This window comes from Hyla sarda, chromosome 3 (assembly GCF_029499605.1).
Source record: "Hyla sarda isolate aHylSar1 chromosome 3, aHylSar1.hap1, whole genome shotgun sequence".
Lineage (NCBI taxonomy): Eukaryota > Metazoa > Chordata > Amphibia > Anura > Hylidae > Hyla > Hyla sarda.
The window spans coordinates 5,220,535-5,233,632 of record NC_079191.1 but is presented as its reverse complement, the minus strand read 5'-3'; the positions used below and the strand labels follow the sequence as shown (position 1 = coordinate 5,233,632).

Here is a 13,098-nt window from a genome sequence, read left to right as displayed (position 1 = left end):
CAGTGGATGTGATCTATGATGGTGAGAACATGTCCTTTTATTATACTGTGTACGGTGGATGTGATCTATGATGGTGAAGAACATGTCCCTTTATTATACTGTGTACGGTGGATTGTGATCTATGATGGTGAGAACATGTCCCTTTTATTATACTGTGTATGGTGGATGTGATCTATGATGGTGAGAACATGTCCTTTATTATACTGTGTATGGTGGATGTGATCTATGATGGTGAGAACATGTCCTTTATTATACTGTGTACGGTGGATGTGATCTATGATGGTGAGAACATGTCCTTTATTATACTGTGTACGGTGGATGTGATCTATGATGGTGAGAACATGTCCTTTATTATACTGTGTATGGTGGATGTGATCTATGATGGTGAGAACATGTCCTTTATTATACTGTGTACTGGTGGATGTGATCTATGATGGTGAGAACATGTCCTTTATTATACTGTGTATGGTGGATGTGATCTATGATGGTGAGAACATGTCCTTTATTATACTGTGTATCGGTGGATGTGATCTATGATGGTGAGAACATGTCCTTTATTATACTGTGTACTGGTGGGATGTGATCTATGATGGTGAGAACATGTCCTTTATTATACTGTGTACGGTGGATGTGATCTATGATGGTGAGAACATGTCCCTTTATTATACTGTGTATGGTGGATGTGATCTATGATGGTGAGAACATGTCCTTTATTATACTGTGTATGGTGGATGTGATCTATGATGGTGAGAACATGTCCTTTATTATACTGTGTATGGTGGATGTGATCTATGATGGTGAGAACATGTCCTTTATTATACTGTGTACGGTGGATGTGATCTATGATGGTGAGAACATGTCCTTTATTATACTGTGTATGGTGGATGTGATCTATGATGGTGAGAACATGTCCCTTTATTATACTGTGTACGGTGGATGTGATCTATGATGGTGAGAACATGTCCTTTATTATACTGTGTACGGTGGATGTGATCTATGATGGTGAGAACATGTCCTTTATTATACTGTGTATGGTGGATGTGATCTATGATGGTGAGAACATGTCCTTTATTATACTGTGTACGGTGGATGTGATCTATGATGGTGAGAACATGTCCTTTATTATACTGTGTACGGTGGATGTGATCTATGATGGTGAGAACATGTCCTTATTATACTGTGTATGGTGGATGTGATCTATGATGGTGAGAACATGTCCTTTATTATACTGTGTACTGGTGGATGTGATCTATGATGGTGAGAACATGTCCTTTATTATACTGTGTATGGTGGATGTGATCTATGATGGTGAGAACATGTCCTTTATTATACTGTGTATGGTGGATGTGATCTATGATGGTGAGAACATGTCCTTTATTATACTGTGTACGGTGGATGTGATCTATGATGGTGAGAACATGTCCCTTATTATACTGTGTATGGTGGATGTGATCTATGATGGTGAGAACATGTCCTTTATTATACTGTGTACGGTGGATGTGATCTATGATGGTGAGAACATGTCCCTTTATTATACTGTGTATGGTGGATGTGATCTATGATGGTGAGAACATGTCCTTTATTATACTGTGTATGGTGGATGTGATCTATGATGGTGAGAACATGTCCTTTATTATACTGTGTACGGTGGATGTGATCTATGATGGTGAGAACATGTCCTTTATTATACTGTGTATGGTGGATGTGATCTATGATGGTGAGAACATGTCCTTTATTATACTGTGTATCGGTGGATGTGATCTATGATGGTGAGAACATGTCCCTTTATTATACTGTGTATGGTGGATGTGATCTATGATGGTGAGAACATGTCCTTTATTATACTGTGTATGGTGGATGTGATCTATGATGGTGAGAACATGTCCTTTATTATACTGTGTATGGTGGATGTGATCTATGATGGTGAGAACATGTCCTTTATTATACTGTGTACGGTGGATGTGATCTATGATGGTGGGAACATGTCCTTTATTATACTGTGTACGGTGGATGTGATCTATGATGGTGAGAACATGTCCTTTATTATACTGTGTACGGTGGATGTGATCTATGATGGTGAGAACATGTCCTTTATTATACTGTGTATGGTGGATGTGATCTATGATGGTGAGAACATGTCCTTTATTATACTGTGTACGGTGGATGTGATCTATGATGGTGAGAACATGTCCTTTATTATACTGTGTATGGTGGATGTGATCTATGATGGTGAGAACATGTCCTTTATTATACTGTGTATGGTGGATGTGATCTATGATGGTGAGAACATGTCCTTTATTATACTGTGTACGGTGGATGTGATCTATGATGGTGAGAACATGTCCTTTATTATACTGTGTATGGTGGATGTGATCTATGATGGTGAGAACATGTCCTTTATTATACTGTGTACGGTGGATGTGATCTATGATGGTGAGAACATGTCCTTTATTATACTGTGTATGGTGGATGTGATCTATGATGGTGAGAACATGTCCTTTATTATACTGTGTATGGTGGATGTGATCTATGATGGTGAGAACATGTCCTTTATTATACTGTGTACGGTGGATGTGATCTATGATGGTGAGAACATGTCCGTTATTATACTGTGTACGGTGGATGTGATCTATGATGGTGAGAACATGTCCTTTATTATACTGTGTACGGTGGATGTGATCTATGATGGTGAGAACATGTCCTTTATTATACTGTGTATGGTGGATGTGATCTATGATGGTGAGAACATGTCCTTTATTATACTGTGTACGGTGGATGTGATCTATGATGGTGAGAACATGTCCTTTATTATACTGTGTACGGTGGATGTGATCTATGATGGTGAGAACATGTCCTTTATTATACTGTGTATGGTGGATGTGATCTATGATGGTGAGAACATGTCCGTTATTATACTGTGTACGGTGGATGTGATCTATGATGGTGAGAACATGTCCTTTATTATACTGTGTACGGTGGATGTGATCTATGATGGTGAGAACATGTCCTTTATTATACTGTGTACGGTGGATGTGATCTATGATGGTGAGAACATGTCCCTTATTATACTGTACGGTGGATGTGATCTATGATGGTGAGAACATGTCCTTTATTATACTGTGTACAGTGGATGTGATCTATGATGGTGAGAACATGTCCTTTATTATACTGTGTATGGTGGATGTGATCTATGATGGTGAGAACATGTCCTTTATTATACTGTGTATGGTGGATGTGATCTATGATGGTGAGAACATGTCCTTTATTATACTGTGTACGGTGGATGTGATCTATGATGGTGAGAACATGTCCTTTATTATACTGTGTACAGTGGATGTGATCTATGATGGTGAGAACATGTCCTTTATTATACTGTGTACGGTGGATGTGATCTATGATGGTGAGAACATGTCCTTTATTATACTGTGTACGGTGGATGTGATCTATGATGGTGAGAACATGTCCTTTATTATACTGTGTATGGTGGATGTGATCTATGATGGTGAGAACATGTCCTTATTATACTGTGTATGGTGGATGTGATCTATGATGGTGAGAACATGTCCCTTATTATACTGTGTACGGTGGATGTGATCTATGATGGTGAGAACATGTCCTTTATTATACTGTGTATGGTGGATGTGATCTATGATGGTGAGAACATGTCCGTTATTATACTGTGTACGGTGGATGTGATCTATGATGGTGAGAACATGTCCTTTATTATACTGTGTACGGTGGATGTGATCTATGATGGTGAGAACATGTCCTTTATTATACTGTGTACGGTGGATGTGATCTATGATGGTGAGAACATGTCCTTTATTATACTGTGTACGGTGGATGTGATCTATGATGGTGAGAACATGTCCTTTATTATACTGTGTATGGTGGATGTGATCTATGATGGTGAGAACATGTCCTTTATTATACTGTGTACGGTGGATGTGATCTATGATGGTGGGAACATGTCCTTTATTATACTGTGTACGGTGGATGTGATCTATGATGGTGAGAACATGACCTTTATTATACTGTGTACAGTGGATGTGATCTATGATGGTGAGAACATGTCCTTTATTATACTGTGTACGGTGGATGTGATCTATGATGGTGAGAACATGTCCTTTATTATACTGTGTACGGTGGATGTGATCTATGATGGTGAGAACATGTCCTTTATTATACTGTGTACGGTGGATGTGATCTATGATGGTGGGAACATGTCCTTTATTATACTGTGTACGGTGGATGTGATCTATGATGGTGAGAACATGTCCTTTATTATACTGTGTACGGTGGATGTGATCTATGATGGTGAGAACATGTCCTTTATTATACTGTGTACGGTGGATGTGATCTATGATGGTGAGAACATGTCCCCTTATTATACTGTGTACGGTGGATGTGATCTATGATGGTGAGAACATGTCCTTTATTATACTGTGTACGGTGGATGTGATCTATGATGGTGAGAACATGTCCCTTATTATACTGTGTACGGTGGATGTGATCTATGATGGTGAGAACATGTCCTTTATTATACTGTGTATGGTGGATGTGATCTATGATGGTGAGAACATGTCCTTTATTATACTGTGTACGGTGGATGTGATCTATGATGGTGAGAACATGTCCTTTATTATACTGTGTACGGTGGATGTGATCTATGATGGTGAGAACATGTCCTTTATTATACTGTGTACGGTGGATGTGATCTATGATGGTGAGAACATGTCCTTTATTATACTGTGTACGGTGGATGTGATCTATGATGGTGAGAACATGTCCTTTATTATACTGTGTATGGTGGATGTGATCTATGATGGTGAGAACATGTCCTTTATTATACTGTGTATGGTGGATGTGATCTATGATGGTGAGAACATGTCCTTTATTATACTGTGTACGGTGGATGTGATCTATGATGGTGAGAACATGTCCTTTATTATACTGTGTACGGTGGATGTGATCTATGATGGTGAGAACATGTCCTTATTATACTGTGTACGGTGGATGTGATCTATGATGGTGAGAACATGTCCTTATTATACTGTGTACGGTGGATGTGATCTATGATGGTGAGAACATGTCCTTTATTATACTGTGTATGGTGGATGTGATCTATGATGGTGAGAACATGTCCTTTATTATACTGTGTACGGTGGATGTGATCTATGATGGTGAGAACATGTCCTTTATTATACTGTGTACGGTGGATGTGATCTATGATGGTGAGAACATGTCCTTTATTATACTGTGTATGGTGGATGTGATCTATGATGGTGAGAACATGTCCTTTATTATACTGTGTACGGTGGATGTGATCTATGATGGTGAGAACATGTCCTTTATTATACTGTGTACGGTGGATGTGATCTATGATGGTGAGAACATGTCCTTTATTATACTGTGTACGGTGGATGTGATCTATGATGGTGAGAACATGTCCGTTACTATACTGGGCTGAGCAGACATGTCTGACAAATTCTTTCCAAGGTGCCATAATGGTAGACACATCTTCACTACTATAACGTGGATGGTGTGTGCACGGAACCAGCAAGTGCCCCCAAGTCCACCATATAGTGGATGGTATGTGGGCCGAGCCAATGAGATTAATCCCTTCCTGAATACTTAGACATATGTGGGAAGCATGTGAGCTGAGCCAACGAGTCCTCCTCCGATAGGCATCTCAGACTTTAGAATTTTAAACAGTTGTTGCTGTCTATAATGTGGATGGTGTGTGGGCCAAGAGTATGAGACCCCCCAACATGAAACTGGTATTCCGGCTTTATACCTTATCCCCTATCCAAAGGATGTATGATCGCAGGGGTCCTGCCACTGGGGGACCCCCGCAATCTCGCTGCGACCCCCCGGCATTCTGTGCCAGGCACTGCCTCCGAGATGTAACGCCACGGCATGCCCCCTCCATTCATGTCTATGGGAGGGGGCGTGACGGCCGTAACAACCCCTCCCATAGACATTATTGGAGGGGGCGTGGCTATGGCCATGAAGTCACGTCTCAGATGCAGCGCCCAGCACAGAATGTCGGGGGGCTGCATCGGGATCGCGGGGGTCCCAGCAACGGGACCCCCTGAAATCATCCATCTTATCCCCTATTCTTTGGATATGGGATAACATGAATAAAGCCAGAATACCCCTTTAACTAGAGTATTAGACAAGTGTTCCATACTATACTGTGGATTGAATGTGCGCTACGGCAGACAATTAATGGGAATACATGTTTCTTGCTGTACTGTGGATGATGTGTGGACCGAGCCGTTGAGTCCCCCCCAAATGCTTCCTCAGATACTAGCTTGATGTTCCCTACTATACTGTGGTTAGTGTGTGAGCTGAGCCAATAGGTTTCCCTAGATAATGTCAGACCTGGGTTACACGCTTTTCCCCGGATACGGAGGTCTTTCGCATTTTACACACTTTCACTACAATACTGTGGTTGGCTTGTGGACCAAGCCAACAAGTCCTTCAGACTCCTCCACAGATACCATGATGGTAGGCATTTGTTCTCTGCTATACTGTAGGTTGTGTGGGTTGAGCAAATAATCCCTAAATTCCTCCTTGGATGTTAGACGTTCCCTACTATAGTGTGGATGGTGTGTGAGCCTAGCCAACAAGTCCTCTCAAATTGCTTTATTGACCGTTCCGTCATTAAAAGTCATAAAATACATTACAATTACACAAAGCATGATGGTACAATATACAGCAAATGTTCCCTAAGCAATACACCGCACCACATGCTACTCTAACACTCCGCTGAATCCTGTAAGAGAAAAGCACCAAAAATCGACATAACCAAACAATACAATTTGTGATCGAGGGAGGGCTGTGGGGCGGTGGGTGGGGTCATGGGATACAATTGTGGTAGGGAGGGGTGGATCAAACTTCTGGGCGATAACTTCAGGGGGATATGGTGGAAGGAGGAATGTCTTCACTCCTCCTCTTCATCGACGCTGGCTTTCCAAGACGGCATAGTCTCTCAGCAGGCTCCAGATGAACCTGCGGCAGTACCGGGTGGACATGTTCTTCCTGTTGATCACAAGGCAGTTCCTGGCAAGCCAAACAGCGTCCTTAAAACAATTCATAAGGCGCCAGGCCTCCTGGATGGCCTCCACGTCGTGGGTCCCAGGGAACCGAATGGTACGATAGGTAGTACATGCGTACAGAGTCTCGTAGTTTATGTTCCAGAGCGTCCAACAGACCCTGCGCAAAAAGCCATTGCCAAAACACGTGCAAAGATGTTTCCTCCACGAAGGGGCATCGCGGGCAGTACCAGGTTCTGTACAGGTCGCAGGCATGCATGAATGACCTAAGAGACAGTCCTCCCAAATTGCTCCCCAGATACTATGATATGTTAGACTTGTGGTAGACACTTGTTCCCTGCTTTACTTTGGATAGAAGTAGAGACAGCGAATGTAGAGTGCCAAGCCTGGTTCATACCAAGTGTGATAGACAGGAGACTATCAGCGAGCAACTGCTCAATCCGCACGATATTTGGGCCCTCATCACCTCATGGGCCCATGAGAGTTCCTATGAACATATACATGGAAAATCTAGGAAATAACAGGACTACCCAACCCCTATGAGAACCAAGTAACTAGGACAATCTCAAATTCCTTTCTGGGACCCTGCTGATCTTTGTAGGACTTGTCCTCTCAAAAGCATTTTATTTAGAACACGAGAGGGCTGCACAGGATCAGAGCCCTATGGATCCAGGGATTTATTTCCATATTGGAGTCGGGGAGGAATTTTTTCTCTGCCATGGGGCAGTTGGCATCAGCCTCATGTTTTTTTTTTTTTTGCCTTCCTCTGGATCAACACAGTAGGGTTATAGGTTGAACTTGATGTAATTATGGGCAGGATAAGAAGGGTTGGAGCTGTTGACTGAAACTGTGGCACTTCTAGAACTGCAGTCGCTTCTATCTTAAACTGACTTAAAATGCATTTCTTGCTGATGTTTGATGGTGGAGCAGAGGGTTAAAGGGGTACTCCACCCCTAGACATCTTATCCTCTATCCAAAGGATGTCCGCGATCTCCGTGCTGCACCCGGCATTCGTTTACAGCGTCGGGTTCAGCGCCGGAGGCTCGTGATGTCACGGTTGTTACGCCCCCTTCAATAAACTTGCATTGATGGGGCATGGCCGAGCGGGGTGTTACTCATGGAAATAATGAAAGGAGAAGGCAGCCCCTTGGCTCTGTTGACCTCCAGTCCCCTAATTGTTTAGTGAAATTAGGTGAGAAGACGGTAGACTTCCTGTAAATCAGTTTTAAAGGGTACCTGTCACCTGACTCCTGAGTCTGGAGTATTGCACTATGTGAGTCTGCATTTTTTTTTTTAAGGGTTGGAGGGGTGTTAGGAGTAGTTAGGAAACATAGCCTGAGTTAGTTTAGAAAAGTTCTTTAAAACTAATTTACAGGAAGTCTACCGTCTTCTCACCTTATTTCAAATAGACCAAATCTCCCAGCAGGAGAAAGTGGGCCTTTCCCAACAGGCATGACCCTACTGAAGCCTGCGGGGGGAACAATTCCGCCCTCACATTGTTGCAGCGCTATGAGGAATAGAAGACCTCGGGCTCTGTTCAGCTTTCAGTGAGGCTCTGTGCAGCTTTCAGGGAGGCTCTGTGCAGCTGTCAATCAAGATTAGTGCAGAGAAACACTTCCCGAGTTTGGTCTCCTGCCAGATCAGGAGGAGACCAAACTCACTGTATTAATTGTGGCAGGGAACAGAACAGAGCCACCTTGTGGAAGTTTATTCTATTACATTTTAAACATATTTATGTTGATAATTTTAAAAGCAAGCGAATGGGAAAGTGTCTGCTAATTACACAAGGAACAATATATTAAAAGTTTTATTTAATGACAGGTCCTCTTTAAGCAAAACTCTGCCGACAATTTACCTATAGGAATGATGTTGTATTGATGGTTAGACTCGGTCCCCAGCAGTGCATGGTGGTGATTCCCCCCCCCCCCCCTCAATATAATGGGACAGACCTAATAATCCTGCAGATAATTCACCATCTCCTCTTCTCTTGCTCCATAGACAGCACGTCAGCCTCCAGGATACAAGAGGTTACAGAGATGTGGATAAACCAGACATCCGGAGACACAGAAACCAGCGAACGCTCCAACCAAGGTGAATGGAAAGACGGCACAACGACCAACATTAGAAGATTTCCACTAAACCATCCATTCCTGAGTGCACCTCAACCACGCCATTTTCATATCTGCTTAACCTGGTTCAGCCCTTGTGTGCCCATATCATACCCAGGTCTGCCTAAACCATGTCATAACCTACTCAAGATATACTCAGCCCCACCAATATGTAGGACAAGGTTACTAATATAGAGCAATTTGTGCCCACAAGATGTCCATGTTTGCATAAACAAAGCAGTGGTCTGCCCATATCTGTTGGAACCATGCCCAGTTCAACCCATATGCTCCTAACATCAAGCCATGATCTACCTAAACCATGCCGGGGTCTGTCCATAAGTGGTAAATGTGGTTAATTCAGCTCCTATGTACCCACATCATGTCTATGTCTGTTTAGCCTGATTGAGCCTGTTCTACCCTGGGTCCAGATCTGCCCATATTTGCCGAACCATGCTGGGAATCCAGGTTTTAGCCTTGACTAGGGGGCCCCAGGGTGTGAGTACTTCCACTATAACAGATTACTGTCTTTGATTTTACAGAGAATAGAGGAGAGATGGCAGAGGAGGATGGCTCAGCTGGGCCACAATGCTACCTTAATGGCTCATTCTACAAGTGGAGCAGTTGGAACAATCACGTCGGAATCCTGTCACCGCTTCCCCAGCACAGAAGGGACCGGCCGTACCAATGCAGCGAATGCTATAAAACCTTCTCTGATGTGTCCCGTTTCCTCAGACACCAGATTGGTCACACCGGGGGGAGACCATACCACTGCCGGCACTGCGTGAAGACCTTCAGACAACCCTACGAGCTCATGGTGCACCAGAGAGTTCACACGGGGGAGAAGCCATACCAATGTACCGTGTGTGGAAAAAAGTTCATCAAGAACTCTATCTTGAAGGTTCATCAGAGAATTCACACGGGAGAACGACCCTACAAGTGCACACAGTGCTCCAAAAGCTTCGTCCAGTCCCATCATTTGAAGACTCACCAGCGGACCCATCTCAGCGGCAGGCTGCAGAGCTTCTAGACTGGCATTAAAACTACTAGACTTTTTTTTTTTTAGGGGTGGGGGGGGGTGATGATCAAAACATTGAGAGAATGTGAGGTTCCTTATTTTGATTGAGATAGGATAAAAGAAGTTTAAAGCCAAAGATCACAATGGTGAGTAGCGATGGTAGAGAAACCTGTAATATAACGATGCTAGAGATTGGCAATATACCTGATGACCAGTAACAGTCGCCATTACGTTTCAGGGATTGGACACAACCAATAGAAAGTCTTAACCATTGCAGATCTATTCCTAAATTCTTCTTAAAATGACCGGGTACTTGGTCAATACCCTGCAGTGTATGCCTCTTTACTGACCAACATCTCTGCATATGGACTAGTGGGCAACCTGACATGGCCCCTTTATTAGAGCCCTCTCGTCTCGTGGATTTTAGACTTTAGATTAGAAAACGGATAAATCCAGTGATGAGTTTTCAGGAGATCACTTTATGTGAATTCACATTAAATGGGAAAATCTAGTGAAAAAACTTGGTGCAAGGCCTGGTCATTGGGGATAGACCTGCCAGCCAGGAATTTACTGCCAACCCTATCAACCTCACGTAACAGTAAGGAAGGTATATGGAGAATGGTATGATCGGGGGAAGAACATCCAGTGCATGGGGAAATATCATCCACTAAAGGTGTCAGCAGAGGATGTCGGGAACAGATGGAGCCCAGTCAGGAAACCGCAGCCCAATACAATGCCGGTGCCTGACTAACATGTCCAAACCCATGACTGGCCGCTCCAAAGCACAGAAAGGTTATAAAAGCAGATGACCAGCTCCAGGGCCATTTAGTATTAGGGAAACAAGTGAGACTCCATTGGGCAAAAGAGCAAAATTTACATCACTGGGCAATGGTCCAGACCCCACGAGGGTCGTGTAGTCATGCACTGGCTCTAGGTACATGACAGCGAGTTTTTCTTGCTTCCTTTGCCTTCACAGTCCCCAGATGTTAAAGGGGTACTCCACCCCTAGACATCTTATCCCCTATCCAAAGAACAGGGGATAAGATGTCTGATTGTGAGGGTCCCGCCGCTGGGGACCCCCACGATCTCGGCTGCGGCACCCCAGACATCCAGTGCACAGAGCAAACTTCACTCCGTGCCGGATGACTGGCAATGCAGGGCAGAGGCTCCTGATGTCACGGTCACACTCTGCTCATGAGACCATGACCATGCCCCCTCAATGCCAGTCTATGGGAGGTAAACTAAAAATATAAAAGAGAGCGCTCTATAGCGTAAAACCGTCTGGGTAGGTATTGGTAGAAGGATTCTAAAGCCTCTTACCCCAGGTGGTTGTGTGAGCTCACACACAATGGACAGCGTGTAAGGATTGTTAGAGCCCAGTCTGCAGCCTCCCAACCAAGTAGATAGCGACAAATGGACTTCAAAGGTGTGGTGGGTCTTTTGCGGCACTGACTCGGAACAGGCACATCAGGTATTTTTTTTATACTCACCTGATGTGCTTGTTCCGAGTCAGCGCCGCAAAAGACCCACCACACCTTTGAAGTCCATTTGTCGCAGTCTATGGGAGGGGCAGCCCACATGTCACGCCCCCTCCCATAGACTTGCATTGAGGGGGCATGGCCATGATGTCACGAGTGGGATGTCACGAGCCTCCACCCACACTTCATCTGGCACGAAGTGAAGTTCGCTCTGTGCACCGGATAACTGGGCTGCTGCAGCCAAGATCATGGGGGTCCCCAGCAGCAGGACCCCCCCGATCAGACATCTTATCCAATATCCTCTGGATAGGGGATACAATGTTTAGGGGCGGGGTACCCCTTTAATCCTATGTTAGGACCTCCATCTAATGTGTGAAGAGAACTAAAAGAAGCGATTCTGTCCACATGAGATATTTCTTATACCTAGAGGAATCGATGGCGAGAGGAATTGTTGGAGTCCTGAAGGCTGAAAAAAATGAATCATACGATTAAATGTGGGCTCTAATAAAGGGGCCGATCACCGCATATATGACCTCAGGGCAACATGATAGTTTCACTGGCCTCTCTAAAGGTCCTACATGACCCCCATAGACTTCAGAAAAAGTCCTCACGTTCAGGAGACTGTCCTGTCTTATCTACAAGTCCGGCTCCTCCTGTGAGAACGTGGGAATAAAGTACAAGGTCATATTTATTGCTTATAGCACAAATGTAGTAGCCAAGTCAAGCGACACGTGGGACCCTTAAATTTCGTCAGATCTTTGGCGCTTTAAACAGAGAACTGGGAGGTTTCCTGGTCATCCAGTGAAGCTCATTTGGGTTCGGTGGGACAATTCAGTGCAGGGATCTTTCTTGATAGAACCGAACTCTTTTCTATGAGTCTTGGAACATTTGTACCCACGGATGGGGGCGGCAGCATCACCAGGACTACGACCAAAAAATGTAATCTACGTCATTCGGCTTTTCATCCAAGACGACCACTCCAGTCCTCACTACCGTAAGTGCTCAGTTTGTATCCTCACTATTACACAGAGGGGTCTAGACAGCTTTGGCTTTTCTTTGGTGGCCAAACTTGTCCCCCATAACAGTCCCCCATAACAGTGACATCCAAAGCTCCTCAATAACAGTTAAAGACACAGAGCCTCAATTACTAAGGCTTTTCCGAGTAGATTTGGTAGGGTTTTTTTTCTTGCATGTGTCATACGTCAGAATTTCCGACAAAATTTTTTTTTTTTTAAACTTACAAAGGGGTGTGGTCATCAGAGAAAAGGGGTGTGTCTCCAAAAAACAACAACATTTTCTTAACAAACCTACAAATTTACTATTAGCTCTGGAAAACCCGACAGCTCAGAGCTTGTGCAAAGAGAGCAAAATGTAGGGAAAATCACCAAATTTAAAGGGGTACTCCGCCCCTACACATCTTATCCCCTATTCTTTAG

The 13,098-nt window shown here is 43.8% G+C and overlaps 1 protein-coding gene across 2 annotated transcripts in view; it reads left to right on the top strand.

The window, feature by feature from the left end:
• Nucleotides 1-13,098, top strand: part of LOC130361122 (zinc finger protein 235-like) — a 145,038-nt gene that overhangs the window by 129,825 nt on the left and 2,115 nt on the right. Inside the window, exons 11-12 of one of the 2 annotated variants that reach the window (XR_008890883.1) lie at nucleotides 9,060-9,152; nucleotides 9,709-10,330. Coding sequence is in view for 1 of the 2 variants with exons in the window: in XM_056563706.1 (XP_056419681.1) it covers nucleotides 9,060-9,152; nucleotides 9,709-10,196 (581 nt within the window). In the remaining variant the exon portion in view is untranslated. Of the gene's footprint in view, nucleotides 1-9,059; nucleotides 9,153-9,708; nucleotides 11,623-13,098 lie in introns of those variants that run through there. The other variant, XM_056563706.1, reaches the window with a different exon arrangement.